The sequence below is a fragment of the Numida meleagris genome, chromosome 1, assembly GCF_002078875.1.
Source record: "Numida meleagris isolate 19003 breed g44 Domestic line chromosome 1, NumMel1.0, whole genome shotgun sequence".
NCBI classification, from domain to species: Eukaryota; Metazoa; Chordata; class Aves; order Galliformes; family Numididae; genus Numida; species Numida meleagris.
In genome coordinates this window covers 60,967,385-60,992,819 of record NC_034409.1, presented here as the reverse complement: position 1 = coordinate 60,992,819, position 25,435 = coordinate 60,967,385, and the positions used below count along the sequence as shown (strand labels likewise).

General features: G+C 46.7%; 1 protein-coding gene across 4 annotated transcripts in view; it reads left to right on the top strand.

The window, feature by feature from the left end:
• SLC6A12 (solute carrier family 6 member 12) overlaps positions 1–25,435 on the top strand; it is a 37,973-nt gene extending 12,538 nt beyond the window's left edge. For 3 of the 4 annotated variants that reach the window (XM_021389442.1, XM_021389434.1, XM_021389430.1), the window contains 12 exons: positions 263–403; positions 2,187–2,274; positions 3,761–3,893; positions 7,227–7,361; positions 8,874–8,977; positions 9,979–10,103; positions 10,263–10,375; positions 10,992–11,129; positions 12,125–12,227; positions 18,034–18,134; positions 19,240–19,410; positions 22,071–25,435. In XM_021389442.1, the coding sequence (XP_021245117.1) occupies positions 263–403; positions 2,187–2,274; positions 3,761–3,893; positions 7,227–7,361; positions 8,874–8,977; positions 9,979–10,103; positions 10,263–10,375; positions 10,992–11,129; positions 12,125–12,227; positions 18,034–18,134; positions 19,240–19,410; positions 22,071–22,214 (1,496 nt within the window). In that variant the 3' untranslated portion in view covers positions 22,215–25,435. Of the gene's footprint in view, positions 1–262; positions 404–2,186; positions 2,275–3,760; positions 3,894–7,226; positions 7,362–8,873; positions 8,978–9,978; positions 10,104–10,262; positions 10,376–10,991; positions 11,130–12,124; positions 12,228–17,917; positions 18,135–19,239; positions 19,411–22,070 lie in introns of those variants that run through there. The other variant, XM_021389448.1, reaches the window with a different exon arrangement.

The following is a 25,435-nucleotide window of genomic DNA, read 5'->3' as shown; positions in this document are numbered from 1 at the left end:
AATATCAGAAAAAATATTCTCTCATCAGTGAAGTTTTCTCCCTCTATTCCACCATAGAGCTGTCTAGACATACCAACATTTTCCATCTTCATAAAATCCCTTCTCTTTCCTAGAGGTAGGTCTTATTCTATTCTCTAGTGACCTATGTGGTTGGCACTGCACTCTTCTTACCATAGCATGGACTATGACTTTTCAGGGGGCTAATTTCAACATTTGGTATCTGGTTGACTGCCTTCTCAAAGGCTTTTGTTTTCCTTCACAGGAATTGGATATTCCTCCCAGGTCATTGAGACCTATCTGAACATCTACTATATCATAATACTGTCCTGGGCACTCTTCTACCTGTTCAGCTCATTCACCACGGTGCTACCATGGGCCAGCTGCAATAACCCTTGGAACTCAGGTACGATTTCCTCTGGTTGCCTTCTGGTGGGAGGAAAGGTAGGAGGTGGAAACTCAGTTTTCAAACAGATTCATGCAATCAAAGAATCGCAGATTCATAGATTCCTCTTCCTCTTTCCTAATTCCTAGAAATTATTTGGGTTTTCTAGAAACATAATTTTTTTTACTTGTTTAAAAATATTTTACTGTAGATGAATGTCTTGGTTTCTGACAATATTTTTAGTTGTACTGTGGGTTCCACAGGGTGGTGTCCAGAGGGATTGCTCTCATGAGGTGCTCTGTGGCCAGGGATTCCTGTGAAGGCAGCAGTAAGACTATTTCTGCATGAAGATGCTTTCATTATTGAGATTTCACTGAACAATCCACATTTTCTGGGAAGTGGGATACATGGGTTGAGGAGAGTTTTCAAGCCAATCTTGAGACCTCCTCAAAAGGCAAGAGCTTTTCATTAGCTCTGGCACAGTGATTTATCTTACAATTCCCCTTTGCTGCTTGGCTCCTTCAGAGCTTTTGGAGCAGTAGCTGTCAGGCACTCAGCTGTTTTCCTTTACATGCGCAACTTTTGGCTAAATCAGCCCAAACCTGCACTGGAGGATTTGCCAGTACGAGACTCCCAGTGCAGGAACCAGGAACACAAAACTCTTAAAGCACTCTTCTTCAGGTCTAATCCCATTGTCTTGGCCAAGGATCTCATTTCCTCATGTCTACAGTTCACAAAACCATGCCCAGCAGTAAAGACTTGGCTTTGGTTTTATTTAAGGCACTTGGGCTGTTCCTGGGAAGTGGAGTTAGATATGAGGTAACTTTCATGGATGCGATGAGGCTTGACAGGCTTTTTTTTTTTACCATATTGAACAGGTTGTTTTGCTATTAGTTCAAAGCCAAGCTGGAAAGGGCTTCGGCAGCAGCTAAAGCCCTTTTTTTTTTCTTGGCTGTGGTGATTCATTCCTTTGATATGTTAAATTTCCCCACCCTATGGGCTACTTACTCACAGCTTCCTCTGCCCCTACATCCCAGCAGAGGTAAGCATCTTTCCAAAGAGTGGATCTGTTTATCTGATTCCTTCTGCTCCCCCAACGTGTTTTTGTTGTTGTTGTTGTTGTTGTTGTTGGTTTTTTTGGGGGGGGGGCGGGGGGGAGAGGGTTGTTTGTTTGTTAGGAAAACTGCAGATGTTCTCTTCGTGTGCTGAAGCTTCCTAGCCAGAGCTGGGATTCCTCTGTTTTCCTGTGGACTATCTTTTGCTTGCCAGATGCATGATGAGGTGCATTTCTTGGATGCATGTCATTTCCTCCATTTTTAGCAATTTTACACTACGTGACAGAATTGGGGATGGTGTAGTGGAACATGAAGGCAATTATGCTGTTTGGGAACATAGGCATGTATGTGTGCATAGCAAATGATGTGTGGTGTGGGAGGAGAATGAGATTTTGTATCTTTTGTATTTTAGTATCTTTTTTTATTTTGGCTATCTACGGTGGCTACCCCACAATAATCTACATTTTGCAGTCATGTGGTTTCCATTTGGCAGGGAACTGCTCTCCCCTTCCCTCTCTCCTTCCCCAAGCCCTCTGCCTACTCCTGGACTGGAACTCATAGCTGAGGAGAGCCAAGCTTTAATGAGATGCTTAATGAGATACAAGAGTTTAATGAGATGTTCTGTAGCACGGCATGAAGAGTCTGTGTACAGTCAGCATGAAGGTTAGGGTACAGTGGGGAAGGAGCATCCCTCATGGAGGAGCCTTGGAGAATTTCTCTGGCTCATTGACTTCCTTTTCTTTTGGCAGATCTCTGTGTAGACTTTCTGAATAGCTCCAGCTGGGACAACAGGACTGTGCCTGCAAACGCCACCTCCCCAGTGGTTGAGTTTTGGGAGTACGTGATCACCTTCCTTCTGTTCAGGCTCCTCTCTCATCCAGGAAATATGCTGGTGTGGGAGGGGATTCTGTAAGGCCAAGTGAGGTGCCACATGTCAGAACCAGGGACATATCAGACATAGGGAGCACAATGCACAGAGCTGCCAAGGAGATCGTCATGGATTCCAGAAGAACTAGATGCCCTCTGAAGGCTGCTTGCAGTGACATGCCTGCCCAGGGAGCTCACGTGCACACATGCACATGTTCTGGCACTGAAATGTCAGGGTGAAAAAGAAGTACCAAAAGAAAATGAGGACTTTCTGTAAGCCGGGTGTACTCCATAAGAAGAGGCCAGGGCAGACTGATCAGTCCTCTACAGAAAGGGTAAAAGCTGCCATTTCACTTCTTCTGACTACATCTTGCCAAAGGAAGAGCTCTATCTGTCTGCCCTGTACATGGGAAGGAGACATCTGAGGCAGATGGGTGAGGCACCAGATAGGCACTCAGGGTGGTTTGGCCATGGGTCTGGAGGCAATTAATCACCTCTGAAAGAGGGGTCCCACACCAGGTCAGCATCTTTGAGGGGCTTCTCACTGCAGCCCAGAGAGGTCAAAATGGCAGCTGGAAACATGTTGTTTCCTCAACTGAAGGAGGTCTCATTACAGAGAGGGATGTCAGAGGATTAGCCTTGGCAGTAACTGTTTCTCCTATAGCTCTTAAAATGCCCCTGAGAGGGGTGAGATTGTCCCCTGCAACAACCAAAGAGCACAGAGAACATGAAGAGATGTACCCATGGATGCAGAAAAAGTCTGCATGTTGCCAGGCTGTCTTTCCTGCCCTGTTCTTTACATCTGTGGTTTAGCAAGGGCTGCAGCCTCTCAGAAATAGTTGTTTTGGGTTTCTGCACAAGCTACAATGCAAAGGGAACTGCAAGGGGTTTGATTTGGAGAAAGGAGTACTTAGGAATCCTAAGTGTGGGTTTGGGCTGCTGGGACTGCATGAGCTGCAGGGCTGAGCTCTCCTGTGGTCCACCTTGGTGATTGTGAGTATCCAGGGAATGAGGCTGAAGAAAGGATGTGGGAAACGTAAAGACCACTTATATGCAGGGTGTCCATAGTGTATGGGGAGAAGAGGGGAATAGAAGCAACCATGGGTTGATGATGACATTGGTAGCTTGCTTTGGATGGAGAAGTGTCTGTTTAGCAGCTGCCAGCGTGATGGAGCAATGTGGAGCAGGTGGTGATTTCATGCTGTGTGGGTCTGATGGGCACACTGCAGTGGGCTGGGAGGGTGGGAGGGCTTCGGCTAGCTGCAGGGCACAGTGGAACAGCATCTATAGGAATGACAGAGAAGCGAGCCCTTGGCAATGCTCGCTGGTGATTCACTCATCTGGGAGACCAGGCAGACCTATTTAGTCTTTTCATGGGGTAAAACGGCAAAGGTATGTTTAGATTAATGGGGTCTGGGGTGTTAATGCTTCTCTCCCTTTCCCTGGGTACTGGCAGGAAGAGAGTCCTGGGACTCACAGATGGTATTCACAAACTGGGCACTGTGCGCTGGGAGCTGGCTCTGTGTCTCCTGCTGGCGTGGATCGTCTGCTACTTCTGCATCTGGAAAGGTGTCAAGTCCACAGGAAAAGTAGGAACAGAGACTGTCCTCCTCATCCATAATCCTCCTTGTACCCATCTTACATTTCTTTCCCAATCTCTTTTACCTTTTCATGAAGTAGAGACTGGAAACACGCAGCACCAAAGTCAAACCTAAACTCTGGTGGGTTCATACTGGTCTATATTGCTTGTATTTGACCCATAATTGCTTGTATTTTCCCTCTGTACTCAGCACTGGTGAGGCCGCACCTTGAGTACTGTGTCCAGTTTTGGGCCCCTCACTGCAAAAAAGACATTGAGGCCCTGGAGCGTGTTCAGAGCAGGGGAATGAAGCTGGTGAGGGATCTGGAGCACAGGCCTTATGAGGAGCAGCTGAGGGAGCTGGGATTGTTCAGTCTGGAGAAGAGGAGGCTCAGGGGAGACCTTATCGCTCTCTATAACTACCTGAAGGGAGGTTGTAGTGAGCTGGGGGTTGGCCTCTTCTCTCTTGTAACTAGTGACAGGACGAGGGGGAATGGCCTCAAGTTGCACCGGGGGAGATTCAGGCTGGACACTAGGAAATACTGCTTTTCTGAAAGAGTGGTCAGGCGCTGGAATGGGCTGCCCAGGGAGGTGGTGGAGTCACCGTCCCTGGAGGTGTTCAAGAAATGTTTAGACGTTGTGTTGAGAGACATGGTTTAGTGGGGTTATTGGAGGTAGGTGGATGGTTGGACTGGATGATCTTGCAGGTCTTTTCGAACCTAGCTAATTCAATGATTCTATGATTTTGTAAGAGGAAGAACAAAAAAATCAGTTGAACGGGGAGGGAAAAACAGTGGAAGAGCTGGGAACTGATCGAAATCATAGGTCAACTTTGTCCTTGCAGACACCCACAATGGCTGATGGATACTCCACAAGTGCCTATGGGAACCATCCACTCATCAGTGTGTTGTCCCAGTGTGACTTGTTTATGTTTTTAGCTAGATCCTCTTCAGTATCGAGCTTTCTATCCCTAGCAATAATTAAACACTTAAGCAACTATCTCAGTGAATAGATTGCTAATTTCTCCTGCTTCTTTATCCTGCAAAATGCTTGGAGTGAGAGAGATGTCTTTGTGCTTTCCTTTGGGCTCCCTTTTGTACTCTCTCTGGCTCTATGGTTTTTGGCTCAGCAGGTCATTTTGTGCATTTTGCTACTGAGGCTGGAGCCATTGCTTCTGAAGTTGTTTCCATAGATCAGGTGAACTGGATATCCTTCTGCAATGGATGAACGTGGTGTGCCTTGGGGTGGGTGTCAGAGACTCTGCTATAGCCTTGACGTGGTCAGGGCCTCCTTTCTCCCTGGGGCTGTGATGGGATGGGTAAGTTATCAACATAAGGGCATCCAGGGGGTGTCCAACAACAAAAAGGGGAGCCAGTTTTTGCAACAGCCTTCTTCTTCCGAATCAGTATCCCTAATTTTGGCAGATGTTCCCTGTAGAGAGGCACACCTTTGTTTCAGTGTCAAATCCCACTTCCAACCTTAAAACCACATTTCAGTGTGCCACCATTTTAACAGAACAGGACAAGAGCTTGCTCTGCTCACCAGAGCCTCTTGCTGGTGCTAGCCTGTCATTCATCACTTCTCAAGGAGAGAGAGCAAGATTCCACATTTAGGGGGAGAAGGCATTTTAAATTGTCAGTCTGATCCTCCATGTAAGCTGGTTTGGTAACACAGTGCCACCTTCACAAGAGTTATCATTCTGATCTTGTGAGTCTGGGTCTGAACAGCTGTTTGATTTGCATGGAAGTGCAATTGAGTTGTTTGAGGCATCCTTCAGCTCTCAGCCCTCTTTCCACCAAGCCTTTCCTTTGCCCAGTGCTGCCCAGGTGCAGCTGAAGAAATTCACTTGATCTGGGATCGAGTTGGGTTTCGCAAAGTCAACCCAGAAAGTGAGAGTTCAGTGAGTGCAGGCCGTAGCTCTCATGGTTTTCCTGAGACCACAGAAGATTTTTCCTATCACAAGGTTTAGGATACAGGACCTACTTTTTCCTAGTTAAGTGTATGAGTAGCGCAGGGTGGTTTTTTGTCCCACTCCACAAGCCAGACAGGCCAGTAGTCCTCTTTGCAGGTAGTCATATTGAGATTTACAGGAACACTGTCACAAAACTCAGCTCCTTTCTTTTTGAACCCTGACTGCACATTAGGACAGGCAGAAGGGAGGTCCCAGAAACTCTGGGTATGTACATAATTTTGTTTACCCATTGCAGAGTAAACAAATGCTGTGCTTGTCTGAGGGTCTGCACTGATCAGATAACCCTTCCAGACTCTTGTGCTTATGCTTCTGTCATCCAAGGAGTCTAAACATAAAGAAACAATGGTAACCTCAGGAAAATAATTTCAAATAACCCCACTAAGACTCATTTTCATTGAAAGCCTTTTTCTTTTATTCATTTTTCCCACTCTTGCACTCTCTCAATATTTCCTTTCCTGTAGCAATCAGTTGATTTGTACAGATGTTCCCCTGAAGTGATTTCTGAAGGTAGATTTTCATGCTTGTGCCAAAAACGCTCCTATTCTCTTTCAGTCAGGGAGCAGCAGAAGTGCTGCATACTGTGACTGATTTGACCAATTATCACTAGGCAGCAACAACTTCCTTTTTGACCCCTCACTTTGAAGCCATACAGTAAACAAGCTTTAATTTTACTTGGATAAATTGTAGTAGTGAATAAATGTTAAGAAGTTGCAGATTGCTCATGGATATTTTGCAAACAACAACAACAAAAAGTTATATTGGGCAATAGATTAGGGATGATTAATTCTACCGTACTGTTTGTTTACATAGCATACAGGGAGATGTGAAAAGAAGGCTTTACAGAAACAATGGTATATGTTTTCTTGATGGACTTCTAGGCTCCTGCTGTCCCCATTTTTTACCCATGAACACAGAGACACTGGAGGGATGAAGGAGCCACATGAGCACCCCTGGAAATGCAGTGTCTCAAATTGGGCAGCAAAAGTTGCTGCTTAATATGGAAACCCCTTGCTGGGAATGGGACAATTTTAATAACTCCTCATTAAAACTCAGTGACAGGAAGAGTCATAGGTTTCTTTTGCAGCTCTAGAAAGATGAAGAGAACAGCTTGAGAGCAGGGAAATGACGATGACTGGAAAGAAAAAATAGCAAGAGCAAGCAGTGGCACAGCCTTGGGTGAGAAACAGAGCATAGATTAAGAAAATCGCTGCTGAGATGTAACCTTGATTAATCCGTTCCCCATCCCACATCCACGTTAGCAGCAGCGGCCATGGCCAGCGACAGAGTGCAGGGACGTTTGCTGGGTGGGGGCTGCAGATGGGACAAAGTGATGCCTGCACCCGCCGCCTACCCTCTCTGATTTCCCTGCAGGTCGTGTACTTCACCGCCACCTTCCCATATGTCATGCTGGTCATCCTGCTGGTGCGGGGTGTCACACTGCCGGGTGCCACTGAGGGGATCGTCTTCTACCTGAAGCCAGATGTCTCCAGGCTGGCAGACCCGCAGGTGAGTGGGGCAGGTGAGGGTCTGGCTGCCTGCTCTGAGGGGAGGCCTTCAGACCTGGGAGACCTCCTTACAGGGTGAGCTCGGCCTGGTCCCCACGTAATGCAGCTTCTCTGCTCGCATCTGCAGCATATGGGCATATTAGGTCATTGCTACTCATGGGCTCAGCAAAATCAGAGGAGCGCATGAAATATTCAGCACTCAGCAGATGGTTTATCTGGGTCTTAAATGCAAATAATTAAGGAAAGGTGGGGGGGAAGTAATCTACCACTTTCCACTTCTTTAGGCCCACTTAGAGCTTTGTTTGCCTGGGACCGACCACGTGCCAGCAGGGCACACCCCAGCATGCAGTCAGGTCTCTTCCCCCAGCCAGGTGGGCAGCACTCAGGACCCCTGTCCCAAGACCCCAACACCTTTCCATCTCAGCAGGTTGCTTTCCCTCCCAGGTGGGCTCAGCAATGCATGCAGACTGCACGTGCCATCCCTCTAAGGTGCTAATGCAGCTCCTCAGCCCCAAGGAGGGCATTTAAATGACATTGCTGCTAATTATTCTGCTGCTAAATCTTTTTGTGGAGGCAGCCAAGCAATATGCTTAGCTCACAGCCTCAGCTTACCTCCCACATCTTCCCAGATGGCCGCAGCCCCAACTGCTCCCAAACCAGCTGCCAAACACGCTGTCTTCCCCCAAATGGCTTTCAGATGCAATTATGTGTTGTCAGTACAAAATCTGTGGTGCACCGAACACAAGAGCCAGCCGAACATAAATGGCATTTTAATATCAAAATAAATAACGGGGGGGCAATGGGGGCTGGGTGTGTTTTATTCATGGCCAGAGCTTATTCACTGAAAACCTCCCAATCTTTTAAAGCCTAAACAAAGCTGATGTGGTCTTTCCAGGCTGCAGCAAGGCAGCATAGCAGGAGTGAGGAATCCTGCTATTGACTTTAGAGAGTGCAAAGCTTGGGTGCAAAGCTGGCTGTGTGTGTGTACCCATGCCACACACTCCTGTGGATCTGAGCAGCAGTGGCCGTGCTAGGATTGTATGCAGGCTGCCAAATTGCAGCTGCCTGGATGTTTACTGCTGCTTAGAGGAAAAAGAGAATGAGGGGGAGTGTACAGACAGACGGAAAGAGGGCTGTGTTCCCTCCTGCCTGTTACCCTGAATCTCTGACAGGGCGTGGGAGCAGTGCTGGAGTTCACCCTGCAGTGCTTTGAGAGAGCAAGGGACCCTTCTTGGAGAAGAGGGATGGAACAGAGGGGAAGAAGCCCACTCAGCATTAGCCAGTGCCCTTGTGTCACTCTGATGCGCAAACACAGTCCCCACAGAAGCCTCCTCCTAGAGATATCATCTGATAGTTCAGTTTCCCAGAGATGTATTCCAGTTTCCGCATCCATTGTGTCCCCCTATCCCATGCAGTTTGTTCATCTCTGATGGAGAAGAGTTTGCCATGCAGGGCACAGCCACTTGTTTATTTTGTCACCAAGTCTGGAGACCACTGACCTTCTCTGTTCCAGGTCTGGATGGATGCAGGCACACAGATTCTCTTCTCGTATGCCATATGCCAGGGGTGCCTGACAGCTCTGGGCAGCTACAACAAATACACCAACAACTGTTACAGGTAAGAGGATCCTTGCATCCTTTTGGAAATTTGCTCAGAGAGAAAGAGCACAGGGCTGTGCCTGATGAAGAGAGACCTTTGGGCAATGCTATTTTGAATAAGGAGGTGCTCCTAGTTTGGGATGGACTCAGCACGGGGATGGAGATTGGTTAGGGCAATGCAGGAGCTCCAGAGAAGTGTTTTAGCAGTCCTCTCCTGCATGAGTCAGCTTGTAAACTGGAGGGACTGGAGGAGGAGGAATGGATGTGGAGTGTGCTCAGCCACTGTGGTGATACCACAGGATGTTTTGATGGGGTGAGTGAGCAGGGGCTGCATGGCTAGCTCTGATGTCACTTGCTAGGCAGGGGAGGTGGTACAAAGATGATGATGGCTGGGCCCGCTGTCTCTAGTTCTTTACTAACAGCAGGGTAATGTATTGCCAGTAGCATTTTGATCCTATCGAGGATATTAATCAAGTCTATCTGGCCTCTTCCTTGCCCTTGAATTACAGCTCCATTTTCTCCATGGCCTGACACGAAGCTCAGTAAAGCCATCAAGACCATTTCTGACACATGCCTCAGAGTTCTGTGGAGTTGGGGCTCTGTTATTCCTTCCACTCTTGCTCCAGCACGGATGGGAAAATTTAACGGTGCTCTGGAGACATCAGTCATCTCTTCTGCCCTTCTCAAAGAGGTGCTGCTGTGGCTGCTGGCCAGGCAATTAATACTTTCCCACGGCACCCCACAATGTATCTGTCATCAATGGAGCAGTGTGCTGACACCTTCCTCTAGTATCTTATGTGCCCTGCACCGTTAGCATGGCTCTAGATAGCTCTCCAGCCCAAATGCACTGCATATCTGCACTGCTCCATAGCAATTGATAGTGACATTGGAGGGAGCTGAAGAGCAGTTCTGACACTCCTCAGTGCTTGCTGTCCGTCTGGGGAAGCTGAGTGCAGAAGTGATCCTAAGTGGGCCCTCCGTGCAGAGGGAAACAGCATGCTCTCTCATCTCCTCCCGCAGGGACTGCATTATGCTCTGCTTCCTGAACAGTGCCACCAGCTTTGTTGCTGGCTTTGCCATTTTCTCTGTGCTGGGCTTCATGGCTCGAGAGCAGGGCGTACCCATTGCAGAAGTGGCTGAATCAGGTAGGTATTTCCAGCAGACTTTCAGCCTGCGGAGGTTTGGGGGTTGGTTTCTGAAGTGAAGCCTCAGATGTCATCTACATCCTCTGTCACTGCAGTGTCTGCAGTGAGGTCTGCAGGACTAGTGCTGCCTGATGTGGTCATGCTGCTGTCTGTTGGCAGGTCCTGGCCTGGCTTTCATAGCATACCCGACAGCAGTAACAATGATGCCCGTGTCTCAGCTTTGGTCCTGCCTCTTCTTCCTCATGCTGATCTTCTTGGGACTAGACAGCCAGGTATAGCAAGCTAACCCTCCTTGTCCAGCTCCCAGGTGCCTGTTGCCACTCTTAGTACCTCCTCATGCCCGTGGGAAAGGATTAGGTGGTTATATGCTTTGCTGGTGCCCCAAATACATTCTCCACACTGTCCACAGCCCTTTCATACTGTAGGAACTCACAGCCAGGGCTGAAGAGAGACCAGTAGGTACATGTGGTGGCATCTCTGTTTGGCATTTTATCCTCACATGTATGTGAGGGTGTCCCAGCACATCTCCAACTGCAAGGAGAATGGTGTTGCATCCACCTCTTACCCTCCAGTACTCCAGGAGGAAAACCCAGCAGAGCGGTGTGAAATCTTGGTATGCTGGCTCAAGGGGAGAAGGGATGTCCTGACCTGGGTGCCAGGCAGGGCACTCTGTTCAGGCTCTACTTTGTAGCACCTAAACCTTTGAACCTCCATTTCTCATTGTTCCCTGAATCAAGGTCCCCTCTTGCCTCACCTTGCTGATTGTTCTGCTTCACGCTGGCCTAGCTATCTTGGGAAAAGTCTCCAAGTCTTGAGGAAAAAAAGGACAGTGAGCATGTTCTTGGGGAAGGGGAGACACTGGGCTTTGTGACCTGTCTTCTCCTGCAGTTTGTCTGTGTGGAAAGCATGGTGACAGCTCTTATTGACATGTTCCCGGGAGTGTTTCGAAAGAAGGGACGTCGGGAGCTGCTGATCCTGGCCATTGCGGTGATATGCTACCTGCTGGGCTTACTGCTGGTCACTGAGGTAAGAGAGGTGGAGCTGGGCTACAACCAAGCACCAGAAACCCTGTGAGACTGCTCTGGAGGAGCACTTAGAGGCAGCAGGCTTGTCTTTGATTCTTTTATTTATCCTTCATTTCCAATGCATTAGCTGGTGTCTCTCAGCCAGTGCTGCTGATTGTGTGATGCTCCTGCACCTGCTATGAAGCCACAGAGACAGCCCTGCAGCTTGATAAGGCTGCCTTATGCAAATACCACATTGCTCAAAGAAGCTGAGCTGTATATACAGAAGCTGTTCTAAGGGCAGCGATCATTTGCTGGCTGCTTTGCATGAGGAGCAGGGTGGCAGGAGGGAAGGATGTGGTAATGAGTGCACCATCACCCTGCATGAGCCAAGGGAGAGCCTGTCGTCTCTGGAACAGAAGCAGCAGAGTTGTGTTGATGCGATGCTGTGCATGTGATCAAGAGAGCTTTGACTGTGGGAAACTGAGCTCAGAGATTCCATGGATTTGGTATGCCCCTCGTGTGGAGGCATCTACACTCATCATTGCAGGACATCGCCTCATATGTGTTGGGATGAAGGGATTCCGCTGCTCTGTCAGTGGCTAGAGTCCTTCAGCACCCTTGGAAAGCGTCTCCTTGTCTTCTGTTGGCATGGCTTTCTCTTTGGAACAACATATGAAAATATGAGGGAAGACTGAGTTGTAGAGCTGGCTGATGGCAAGTAGACAGGGCTCAACCCAGAGGTAGGGGCAGCAGGAAGCGACGCACCTGTCATCATGGGGTATGGACCTTGAGAAATATGTAAAGATGGATGCAGCCAAAATAAGGTATCATCTGAATACCCTGACAATCAGGATCCCAATTTCTTAGATGCAGAGACTTTCACTGCAATAGTGTTTTGAAGTAATGCTGGAAACATGCTAGGTGATTAATAAACAAATCCAAACCAATGACAAAATGGTTTGTGCTCCTGTGGACATAGAAACCTGCCATGACTCTTCTCTACCTCTGTTACAGGGTGGGATGTACATCTTCCAGCTCTTTGATTACTATGCTGCTAGTGGCACGTGCCTGCTCTTCCTGGCCATTTTTGAAGTCATCAGTGTAGGATGGGTTTACGGTAAGTGGAGGACAAAAATCTGTGCTGCTGCTTCTCAAGGCAAGGGCTGGGGGTGGGAAAGTGGAGGTGGATGGAAAAGATCCACCACTCCCTTAAGAAGCAAAGGAATGCTATAATTACCCTCTTTCTTGCCTGGTTTACACTGTGTTTCCTCACAACATTTTTTAACTGCTCCACATTTAGGGTAGAAATGACTCTTCCATCTTTGAAGCTTCCTCATCTTGTGTTACCCTGCTGCTCTTTACATTTCTCCTATGGGTTAGAAAACTAGCTACAGAGGAGTGACTGCTGTTCTTTAGACTCTCTTTCAGTCTGTACCCTGTGCCTTTGGTTTAATCCTGCCAATTTGTTTCACACAAAGTGCTGGGATACAGACTTGCTGTGAGCCACTTCTGTGATGATGCATGCTTTATATCTTTCACGGGGTGTGACGGCAGTCCCAGAAGAAATGGGTGGGACTGCTTTGGCTCCCAGGGAGGACTGTAACTAAACCTTGCAGGAGTAGGATTAGGCTGAGCTCAGTGAACTACTAGAAGAAAACCAGCTACTTGTTGGTGTGCAGTAAGCAGAGTATCCTGTGGTATCCCATGGAAGGTCTCTGCCCTGCTGAGCAGTGCCTGAGTCCAACAGGCTGCAGCCCACCTTGCTGAAGTACATATTGAGGCTGGTGGTTTCCAGGAGAAGGGGTTAGTTTTGTGTGTTATGGAGCAGTGGCTTCCTGTCCTTGGCATAATAGAATCATAGAATCATTAAGGTTGGAAAAGACCTCTAAGACCATCTAGTCCAACCATCATCCCATCACCAGCATGCCCACTAACCCATGTCCCTCAGTGCCACATCTACATGTTTCTTGATATGGGAGTCCAGCATCTGCAAGGATAGCACAAAGTGATATAAATGCCAGATTAGATCAAATGTGAAGCATTCCCCAAAACAGCACCTGCTGGCTCCTTGCTGCACCAGACAGTGTGCCCATCTCAACCTAAGGAAAATACTGCAGGCATGAGCATCTTTCATATCTTTTTTTGATGGCTAGCAGTAGATGCTTAGGGAGGAGCATAGGGGGTAAGTTGGCAATGATATTTTCTGGGAATGTTCTTCCAGCTTCTAAAAACTTGTAACTCAAAGATTTCCAGAGCCACAAGTAAAATCTTTCTATTTATTTATCTTCTGTATTTTTTCTAGTTGGCTCATATAAGCATTTATCATCCAAAAAACCCTACAGCAAGGAGTTCCACAGCTTGGTCCGTTGTTGTATGAGGATTCACAGTCTTATGCTTGTTTTGAACCTGCCACCTTCCAGTTCCATTTTGTGCCCCAGGTCTTACTTCAGAAGAGATGGGTGAACAGTCAGTCCCAATTTGCTTTCTTCGGTATGTGTGGTTTTATAGAGCTTGCCATAGCTGTAGTGCAGTTGCAGATAAAGGTGTTCACAGGTTCTCCAAACACTCAAATAAGTTGAACCCATTTCTAGTCTGGAAGGACTTCTCTCTTACTGAAATGGGAGCAGGTCCTGCTGCTTGTGTTTAACCTTCCAGGGATGCAAGAAATGCATGTCTGTAGGAGAGATTTATTGTAGAGAGATATCCTGGGAGATAAACTCATCTGAGAGCTTACAGTGCCAGACCTTGGCCAGATTTGAATTTAGTCAACTTCTGCACATTCCCTGTGAGATTTCTAAGGAGAAGATTTCCATCCATGCATGACAGGGCTTCACTATCACCACCCTGAGCTACATTAAATTTACATTACAGTTTGTCAGTTCCTCCCTCCTTCTGCTCTGCTCCTCATGGCAAGTAGCCATTCCATGGGTCTAATTCTGGGCTGAAAAGCAGTTAGTAGGCTGAGATGGGCCATCTTAGTGGAAAAGATGTGTATAGTGCCAACTACTGCTTTTTTCCCAGCCTCAGAATTGGCAGGACCAAGCCACTTGCTTACACTGTGAAGAATTACAGCGTTTTTGCTAACACAAATACACACTCTGAGTTTCCCCTCTCCCAGCACATACGCCAGCCGCCCACCACTTGGCAACTTTCCTCTGCTGACAGGCAGATGCTCTTGCTCAGATCTAAGGCTTTCCTCACGTATCACTCTCTGCCTGTACAAGGACATCATGGCATCCCACCTGCCAACTCTGTTTGCTGCAGGGAGGGACAGAGGTGGTTTGGTTTCTTCCTCCACTTGTGTCCCTTCCATTTTTGGAGACACAGCCCTCAAATAAGCAGGTACTCTTCTTGTGCACTGGGGTTGCAGCATGATGCCACAGAAGCATGGTATGGGGGTGATGTTTTCCAGTCTTTCAGGCAGTCACAGCATGCACATTAGGATAAGCTGTTGCAGGAGGAAGCGTGTGCCTCCATCGCTGCATGAGAGCTGGGGCTGAAACCATTAGAACTGTTTACAAAGCTAAAGCAAACTGATGCCAGCAGGCACCTGTGGGTGGCTGCAGGGTGAATCTGTGTTGAGCTAGTATAAATCTTCCTCTCTTGCTCACATGCAGTGTGTCTACCAGCAGCAGCAGCGGGTTCCTCCTGGCTGGATCCTGCCCATCAGGCTGCACTAGCTGGGTTTGCTTTATCCTCTTGGATGCACCTGCTACAGCTGACCTCACGTGGTTATTTATGGATTGCAGAGGCTCTTTAAAAGCACCTGGTACCCAAATGGTACACAGTTCCTGCAGTGCCCCAGCAAATCTGCTGCCAGCATTTTGCATGAGTTTGTTACAGGTTTGGGCATTGAGGTTTTGGACAGCAAGAAAGCAGGCACAAGCTCAGATCTGAGGCGTGGTACCAAGGTCATCACATACTGACGTCCTGTGGATGAAATTCAGTACAGATGAATGCAAATAAATGCAGCTTGGGAGAAAAGATTTAGAAGAGACGGTTTTGTCATAGGCTCCACACTAACAGTTCAAACAGGCTGCACTGTGTTGTGGTTTAAACTGGCAGACAACTCAGCACCATGCAGCTGTTTGATCACCCTTGTCCCTTGCCCAGGGGATGTGGGAGAGAAACGGAAAAAGGTAAAACTTTAAGTTGAGATAAAAGCAGTTTAATCAGACTGAAAAATAAGAGAAAATAGATAATAATAATTATAGATAGAGAAATATACAAAACAAGTGATGTACAGTGCAGTTGTTCAGCACCCACTGACTGATGCCCAACCCATTCCTTGAGCAGTGGCTGTCCTTCTGGACAAGAAGTAAGGACATAAGCTAATCTCCACTTGGATTTATATGAAATGCATTCCCATGAATTTATGTAGTAAAACAAAATGATTTTTCAGGAAAGAATGTAGCATCTTTGAAAATATATGCTTTCAAAGTATATGATACCTGCATGCATGAACAACTGCCCTAGGCCTGTGTATCAACTCCCTTGTCTTGGGATACTGGTTATAGCAGCAAACCTCCTTGTTCTTTCCAACAACAGTCTCTTTGGGGAGGTCTTTAAGCCATTCCCTGCAGGAAATCTATCCAATCCTTCTAATATTCTGCAGAGGAAGGGGGACTGCACACATCCTCCAGCTTCTAAGCTGCACAAAAACCCAGTGCTGAGTGATTAACCTGTGACTTCTTCAGCTTGATTATTTTTCCATATCCTGTGAAATGCAGAACATGTAAAAGCTCCTATTCATACACTTTCTGAGGCTGTTCACATCAGCGTCTGTTGTGTTTCACCACATCACCCTACTGACTGCCACAGTGGTCCTGGAAACACAGGATCTGATGGGAATACTGCGGAGAATAGGGATGAGGACAGGTGGACCCATGCTGTACTTAACAGTGTAAGGTTTGTATTGTTTTCTTCATGGAGAATAGGTGTGTGTAGTGTCTTTCTTTTGGCCTGACATCTTTGTGTTTCTTTAATCATTACATCTCTCAGTAGATCCGAGATCCAAAATTTGCAATGAAACTGACTTCAGCCGTCAGAGTGAATTAATTTATCCATCGTATATCTGACATCATGGTGTGTTTCTGTGGAAACACTGTACGGTATTAGAGACTGCGCTATGCTGCAGTCATATCATTTATCACACTCTCCTTTTTTTTCTACCCCGTGGAAGATTTTGGCTTTGTGGCAGATCATATTTTTATATCATCTCCCCTTCATCCCCAATATATTTTCAGAAACATTAACTGAAGGCTCATGGGATTTGCAGCTTGGAAGTTTTAGGGTTCTGTTTTCTGATGTAGGCTGGGCTCCCACACAAGGCTGTGTGTCCCTTGATACGCTGCAGCTTGTTTTTGCTGGAGGCTACCTGTTAACTTGCCAACTCAAGATGGGAACCATGAGGTATTCAAAGAACGTGCTCCTCCCCATCCCTCTTTCCTCAATGCTGCAAAAGCTGGTTTTAAGGGAGCTTTCCTGCAAACATTAGTCATGGGATACAGAAAATAACACAAAGAATTACAGAAAAGAAAAACAGCATAATATGCTTTTGTAGAATTCACATAAAGGAAATAAGATCCTGGGACTTAGTTCTAAAATAGAAAAACATAACGCAATAAAACACATTAAACCCTAAGCACTCGGTAGTGTGGCAAGTCCTCTAGGATAAATTTTTGCCCAGCCTTTTGGTGTCAAGAAGCAAGAAAGCAAGGTCTCAGCTCATTTGCAGGTAGGATCCCTGGCAATGAGTTTGCAGTGGGATGAACAACCCTAAGGCAAAAGCCATTCTTTGTCAGCTAAGCACCGTGATAAAACTTCAGTAAGACAAATACAGTAACACTTTCTCTGGACAGGTTATCTCCAGCTTTTTGTCTAATATCATTGCCCTGTTTTACCCAACGAAATCTGATTTAGTATCTCTAGTAGTTAGTAAGATCTTAGAGCATTTTATGAGGGACTTTTTGATTCTCCTTCATTTTACATCTCCTCTTGGCCAACATGAGGATCTTATTCCTTGAAGACATCCTGGAGCTTACTAGAAGATCTGCTGAATTCCACTTGCATTGTGTTCTCTCCTCTGTATATCATTACATGCATTTCAAGTTTATGCTTTGGTTCGAGAAGAGCCAATGAATAGGGTCTCATCTGTGGAATGATGCTCTTTAGAGGTATATCCTGCTCTGGTGCATCATGGGGTTCAGGTGGGTGCAGACTACTATGGGCAATGTAATCTAGTGAGAGAAGCTAATGAGAGAAGGAAGAGATCAGACATCTACAGATTAACTTATGTTGAACAGAACAGCAATACTTGCAGATGGAAGACTTGTTTTCCAGCAGAGTTTGGATTGCCAGGTCTTTTGGTTTTATGCCAAAAGTAAAATATTCTGTGGAAAGCAGGCTCTTCATGACAGGGGAAATGCCAGGGAAATTCAGTTCAGTGCGGACTCTTGATCTAAACTGTCTGGTGTGTTGATCTGGTTATAAAGAGAAGGTTTTATTCAGTGTTCCCTTCTCTTTTTGTTTCTTGCATCTCTCTGGGCACACATGTTTCCACGTGCTCCACCTGCAAGAGCTTTCCCTTTTTGACCTATAAACCAAATATTCCTCAACCCAGGGGTTGCATTCTCTGACTTACAGCTGCTGCTGTCTGAAGGACAGGTTATTTATTTTATTTCAAGCTTTCTGGAAAGTTGTGATTAAAAATAAAAGTCTCCATCTGTATTTAGCCACAGATGAGCGTTTTGGATACCAGGAAAGCCTGTCATGTGCTGTTATTAGGGTAGCCATGTTTTTTGCCAGGAGGAAACACTGAGGATAAAGACAATTGGGATCTGATGTGAGTAGTGATTGAAGGAAACAGCAATGATCTCACCTCCTCACCTCTGACTTTATCTCTGTGCTGGCTGGTGGCCAAGGTGCCAACCGCTTCTACGACAACATTGAGGACATGATTGGTTATCGGCCATGGCCCTTGATCAAGATATGCTGGCTGGTGTTCACCCCGGGTCTGTGCTTGGTAAGTATGTGCAATTACGACAACATACCATATTATTCTGGGTCCCCACATTCTCTGTAGGAGAGGCTGATTTGTCTTCAAGGTGCTACTGTCATTTTATCAAGCTGCTATGGAGAAGCACAAGTTTGTCCATAGCTGAGGTGGCAACTTGTTTCCTTCATAAAGCCTTATCTTTTGCCAGGAAAATTAATTAAGCCTGAAAAGCCACTTGTTTACTGACAAGTCAAAGTAAAATGTGTCTCCTAAAAGTCTGAAGAGGTTTGGTCAAATTACTTTTGAGTAGAAGGCTGGTGAGAGTTACACTGTTCTGAAAAATTTGCTTCAGCCCCTGTCCCTGTGACCTCCCATGGCTCAGAAATATCTTTCTATGGCTGTTTGCTTTCTATGTTATTAAATCCCTTTGAAAACTTCTCAGACAACTGTGTTAAAAACAAAACAAACAACAACAACAACAAAACAATAACAACAAAAAACCTACTACAGGCAAATTCCTGCCTCTTTCAAGTTCATGTCCAGTATTACTCCACTGACATTTACAAGTTTTCTATGCCAAATTCTGCTCCCACGTCTGGTCTTGTGGTTTGTTTCCTTTGACATCAGTGGGAACACAGGTAGGATATATAGCTACAGTTCACAAAAGAATTCTGTTCCTCTATCCTTGGAGTCCACTAGGAATTGAATATTGGGGGAATTTTCAAAGCCAGCCTGATTCAGCCCAAATTATTTGAGTGTTCAGTGGCTAGAGACCCCCAAGGTGGATGAATCCACGTCTGGTACTTCTGGAAGGCTTCTGGGAAGGACAGCAACAGTTTCTGACCTCAATATGACTAAATTTCTGTCTCTGTGTTCCTGGACCCTCAAATCTGCTGCCAGTTTTGCTTAGGTTGAACGCACAGGGAGCCTACAGAGAAGCCTGGACTTGGCTGAGATAACCCCGCGTGCAGTCAGCATGCGTCAAGCTCTGGCTTGCTGCAATGAGCAATGGCCATGCTAGCTCATGCACAACAGCACACTCATTGCTACCTAGCTGGCACATGCAGGGCTGGACTGCCTGACTCCCTCTGCTCCCTGTGCCCTGGCTATGTTTGTGTTCTGTGTTCCCCAGGCTGTCTTCTTGTTCTCCCTAATCAAGTACACACCCTTGAAATACAACAATTCTTACGTGTACCCACCCTGGGGCTACATGCTGGGCTGGCTGATGGCACTCTCCTCCATGGTCTGCATTCCTCTCTACATCATCTTCATCCTCCTGAGGACCAAGGGATCCCTGAAGCAGGTATTGAGATCATGGTCACTGGGTGAATTCCTGCTGCTTACCCATGACAGCTTATGGGAGGGGCCCCAGGGAAGATACACACTGCACATTTTTCCTCTGAGAAGGCAAAGAGAAGTGTGTCTTTTCCACAGAATCCCCTACAGCTATTGATGACAGCATGTGGGGCTCAGAGGGTCTCAGCACAGCTTTCAGTTTAATCATCAGCTCTCCAGAGTTTTCCAGGAGACATGGTGCCACCACTCACAGTGCAATGCATAGACAGATATAGGCAGAACATCTCTAACGCTGGCTCCACTGGATGACAGAGGACCCTCCAGTGTGTGCCATCTGAGGCCACATGCTGACTGGTTTGACATGCTGGCGGTGTTAGTAAAGATGGCATAATACCACCTTTTCCTTCTCTTCCTTTACTGACTTGTGCCAGTACAAACCAGATACAAAAACAAGATCTGTTTTACCTTTACTTCATGTCCATTACCCAGGCTCCCTTTTTAGTCCTGAGTGATGACTGTTATTTTCTTTGAAGAATTTGCATGTGGCTATTAATGAGGAGATGCTCACGGACCTATAAAGGTCTACCATGGCCAAGCCTGTCCTCTTCTAAGTGTAGGCCCCTTGGCCTCATCCTGGAACAACTGTCCAGGAAGTTGTGGCATTGCTGGCTAATGCCTGTCTCAGGCTCAGAAGAATTTCAAGTGCAATGCCCAGATGGAGACAGTGGTGATGAACCTGCATAAGCCATGCAGGCAGGGAGGTGAAAGAGGAATACAATTCTATTAAATATCTCCCTTTTGGCTGCCTTTGGCCATGATGCTGGTTGCTATTGGTGGCCGTGAAGAGATGACAAGGTCAGGAGGAAGCTGGCTGCTGTGCCTCCTGATAAAATAGCCTAGTGGAAGATAAATTGTAATTTCTTTTCACCATTGAACACAGATTTAAGGAAAGGCACCTCAACCTTTCAACTTCCACAGCTATTTCAGTTTGGAAATGTATCCTTCCCAGTGCAAGACGCTATAAGTGAATCTTGTGGCAAGTTGCTGTGATATGGTTTGCTCCAAGTTCAGATCTGGAATCCTATCTTTCCTAGCCCTATCTTGTGCTCCAGGCCATTTAGCTGCCCTGCACCTTTCCTATCGCCTGGCCAGTTTGAAGAGGGTCTGGGTGGCTGACACTGCATCTGACTCCTGACAGCTCAGAGGCTTCACATGCTTGTATGAGGACTTGAGGCTGTCTGTGTAGCAATTGCCTAAATGTTCTGCTTGCTGAACAGGCAAGATGCCTCACTTGTTGCAAAGTTCTTTGAGTCCTTGGACCAGAATGCTGCTGTAAGTGGTGCTAATGCTTATTTTACAGCACATCCAAGGAATTGCTTCAGCCAATTTCAGAGTGTAGGGTTTTCTATTTGCTCTGGTTTAGATTATATTATCTGTAATTTCCAAGGACCTCTCAGTTATATTATTATGAAGAAATTTCCAAACTGGTGCTTGTGGCATGTAAGAAGGAGCCAGCTGCCAAGCCTGGGCTGATTCAGGGGAGAATCAAAGCCAACCACATGAAATCTCCTGGAATATTTGCTTCTGTTTTGTAAACAAGTTTTCTCAAAATATACCTGTTCAATTTTTCCAGTCACACCCCATAAATGTAATGAATTAATTTCCTGACACAGCTGCTTCCAGGTACAGTGCCTTTTAACTGAATATTGCAAGCCGTTCACTGAAAGCGAGCTCTTAATTGGCAATTATGATCATTTGGTGCAACAAACCGATTCCTCTTGCTCTACTTGACTGATCAAGAAACACAAATGTTGTTGCTTAATGTGTCTGATTAAGACAGCTCAAGTCCCAAGCACTGAAAACCTGCAGTGAGTTGCTCACAGAGAAGCTTCAGGCCAAGGCTGGTTTCACAAATCATGGGGCAAATGCTTTTGAATAAATGAGTGAAATTCTGCATCCTGGCAGGCATTTCACAGTGAGCAGAAGCACTGAAATTAATCAAACAAGTCATGGATGAGTTGTCTGCTCTGCTGTGGTATGCTGTGTAAGGGAGGAGCGTGCCATGGCCCAAACAGCTCATGAAGGAACAAGCAGCTGTGACCAAGCCGGGACATGGCACACCAGAGGAGAGCTGTGGGCAGGAGCCCTCTGGCCCTGTGTCACTCTGGCAAGGGACCGAGAATGTCACCAAGGGAGGTGTCACCTGCCAGCCTGCCTCCCGCCAGAATAGAAGGTGCCCATTGCTTCCCAATAGTCAGGCTATGTGGGAGGCTGCGCAGCCCCCATCAGGCTTAACAGGAAGCACGGCTACTTGGCATAAAGAAAAGAGTAATTGGACTTTACCCTGTTTTTTCTATGGCCACAGAAAGTGTCTGTAGGGTGAATCTCTAGCATCCTTCCACCCAGAAATATGGCTGTGGGGAGACGTGTATGTCAGGTTGTCATTCCACAGGACAGATCTGAGTCTAGGGATGGCATAATTGTCTCTGTGAGCAGCTGAAGTGAGCCTGCCCTCCTTCGCTCCCTCCCACAGCCGTCCCGCAGGAGACGAGTGTGGAGCTGTGAGCATCAGCTCTACAGATGCCTTTGCCCCCAGCAATGGTTGCAGATCACTATTGGGTGCCGGTTTGTTTATCAGCTTAATTAACAAAGACTTACTCTCCGCAGCGGCTCACACAGCTGATTTCCCCAGCAGAGGATCTGCCCCAGCCCAGGAAGCATGTGGTGGCTCTGTCCGAACTGAAGCACAAGGATCAGTCCTCTCCCATCCAGGAGGTGCTCAGCATCACAGAGAGGGAAACCCATTTCTAAGGCACTGGTGATATTGCCTTCGTACTCTGGGTTGATTCGCTCTCTCCTTCCTGAAGTGGTTTCTTTTCCTGGACTCTTCCCTTCTGTCCTTCACATGGGACACCTCTGACTCCAGCCAGCTGCCAGAGGGGTCCTCAGAACTGACACTGATGGAGATGGAAAGAAATGCAAAAAGGAAATATAGTAACAAAAAAAAGAGCTAACCCTCCCCCACCACACACACACACACACACACACACACACACACAAACATCAGATGTGTTGGGAGGAGGAAAAGAAACCACAGTGGTGAGAGAGAGCAGAGAATAAAGTTGTGCAGGAGCAAAGCTAGGGATGCAAAGACACAAATGATGGGGTGCTAGCACAGGAAATAAGTGAGGTGGTTCAGAAGTACATAAGAAGCATGAAGATGACAAAGGGAAGCGTATTTCTAGGTCACCTACATCCAAGGGAGAAGGATCCAGTAAGGTTTCACAGTCAGTGATGAAAGGAGGCAGCAGAGTTAGTAGTGATGGCTTCAGCTGTCTCTGAACCGGAAGAGTGACAGGGCACTAGGTACGAACACAGTTATTGACACTGGATCTCACAGCAGACTCTGAGTGGAAAGGGGGTGAGGGCTAACTATCCCGGGGGTGTGCTCCTAGTCAGACCCACACTGGCCAGTGAACATATATCCAAGAGTGAAACAGCTGAATCTTTGGTGATTCTCTCAGCGAAATCATGGAGTGCAGGCCAAGTCCCAGAGCAGGTTGGTTAAAAATGAGCTGCAGCACAGCAAAGAGAAATGGGACCCTGGGGACTTCACGCCCACAAATTTAACTGCACTGCTGGGGCATTTTATGGAGGAATTAATGAAGGAGTTGATGGGCCTGTTTCTGTGCTGCAGAGTAGCTTTGGGGCAAGAGTGGGAGAAGGACTGTGCTGCCTCGGCTCTGCTGCCAGTAACTGCTCAGGGGACATAGCAGGCACAATCGAGTACAATAATCATAAGCTCAGAAGAGATAAAGGGATAATTAATAGCTAAGATGACTTCATTGGCAGCAGACTGTGTCAAATTAAACGTTCCCTGTTGCCAGGGTGGTTGTGATTGCAGTGCGATGGCCGGGAGGGACATCATGGGGATGCGACGTTTGGAGCCACACAGCTCTGACTTGCAGAGGCTGTTATGTCACACGTGAGGCCTGAACACTCAGTGACAAAGCCTACCTGAATGCCTATTGAGATTTCACAAAAGCCAGCAGCAGTATCTCCCCAGACCATTTACCATGGTCCAGGGAACGCACACTGGCTTTGGGTCTGCCTTGCAATAGTGCCATATCACAGCACGCAGGAGAATTACCATTAAAGAGAATCGCAGGTGCCACAGGCTCCTTCCTCTTGTTCCTCCTTCCAAGTAATTGCGCATCCCCATGCTGTGTGGAGATAAACTGCCAGCGCTGAAAGAAAGTGGGGAAATCAGGTCTCATCTGTGCAGTGCAGTACCTTTTCCAATTGCTATGGGAACCTTATCTTTTGCAGTCTTCTGTGAGTTTAACTGGTGAATTAGCATAGGGGAATTTTTTCCCCATTAACTTTCCTTTCCTTTAAAATCTAAAAACCGTTGGTGAAATGAACGCTGAAAGTCAAACATCAGAATTTGTACCTCTCTGGGATATTTTCATTTAATCGGAGATGATTTGCTGTAGAAGGTAGAGACAGCTGGCAAGCCTCATTCTTCTTCACTATGAAGGACTGCAGCACCACAGAAGGCACCATTTATTTTATTTTATTTATTAAGGAGCTAAGTGTTGTGTTGCTGCAATGGTCTTGGGAAGAGCTTAAAACCCAGACTCTTGCAGCCCTGCCCCACGGTAAACATTCTGGTATTTTTCCCCTCCTAGCTAGCAGTACTACTCACAGTTTGGCGGGGTGAGCCGCCCTCTGCAGCAGGTCCCTACCTGCAGCCAGAGCAATAGCTCCTGGTTGCCAATGTTGCGAGGCCAAGGCACGTGGCAATGTGATGGTGGCTCAGCCTGGTCAGCTGGTGAAGCCACCAGCCCCAGGTGTCCATGAGTGCTTGCTCTCCATCAGCCCCAAAGGAGGGCCGCGCACAGAGGGACTGGTTTTGGTGGCAACTACCATCAGAATGGTGGCACTGGTTTTGAGGAGGAAATTTGTCTCCTCCAATCAACACAAGTTCAGTAGCTGGGCTGTATCGTGCCATCTAGATTCGGTTAACAAGGGCTTCTTGTGTGAACCTTGGTAGGATGTTCAACCCCTTGGCTCCTGTTGCCATGCCTTTAAGGTGTAAGGTAGTGTCTTGCCAGGGAAGTGGTGGAGGTGTGGCCACTCCTTTTCCTAAGACAGTCTGATAACACTGCAGCAATCCTAGATAGAAACAAATCACCCTGCAGTTTTGAACACAGATGTGGAGCTATGTTACTGCAAATAAATACTATATGAACTGGTTTATCTGTTGCTTATGTATAATCTGATAGCAGCATCCCACCCCTGTCAGGAGGCAGCATATTTTAACAAAGTCAGAGGAGGAATTGCTGTCATTATTGAAAGAAATGACAGAATTTCCAGGATTGGGAAGTTCATCCAGATACTTTGGATGGGACTGACAGAATTGCAGGAAGTTCAAGGGAAAGATCCTGGTGATCTTGTGACCCAAGCAACCCAGCTGGGGTAGAAGGGGAAAATACCTTATTTGCTGCTATAAGCTCCCCTGCATGCAGGCACAGTTAGTGATCAACTAATGGTTTGCTGAACTCACACAAACATCTCAGGCATTGCTGCACACATCCTAAGCATCTGAGCAGTCTTTATCAGCCTCTGGAAGATGCCCACACTGTGGTCAGAGTTGGATGTCTATCTGAAGAAAAGCCACCATGGTACATATATACCATCAGAAGGGGTGGTACTGGAAAGGAGGGAGAGATTTGTTTTCATATAGTTGTTGATAAGATGCCAAAACATAAAGTGTTTGAAGCTGAAATCCAAGGGAAGTTACCAAGTAATCATTCTCTGCTGCTCCTCCCAGTCAGTGGAAAAATACTGTGTATAGAAGTGAAGAAAGACATCTGTAAAGCTCCTAATTACCAGGGCTTTTTTTTTACCCCTTTGGGGGGACGGTTACTTTGTTTTTCATTAGAAATTCATTCCCCCTGCCAACCCTCTCCAGCAAGGAAAATCAAGAAAACATTTTTTTTAAATAAAAGAAAACAAAATATCTTGAA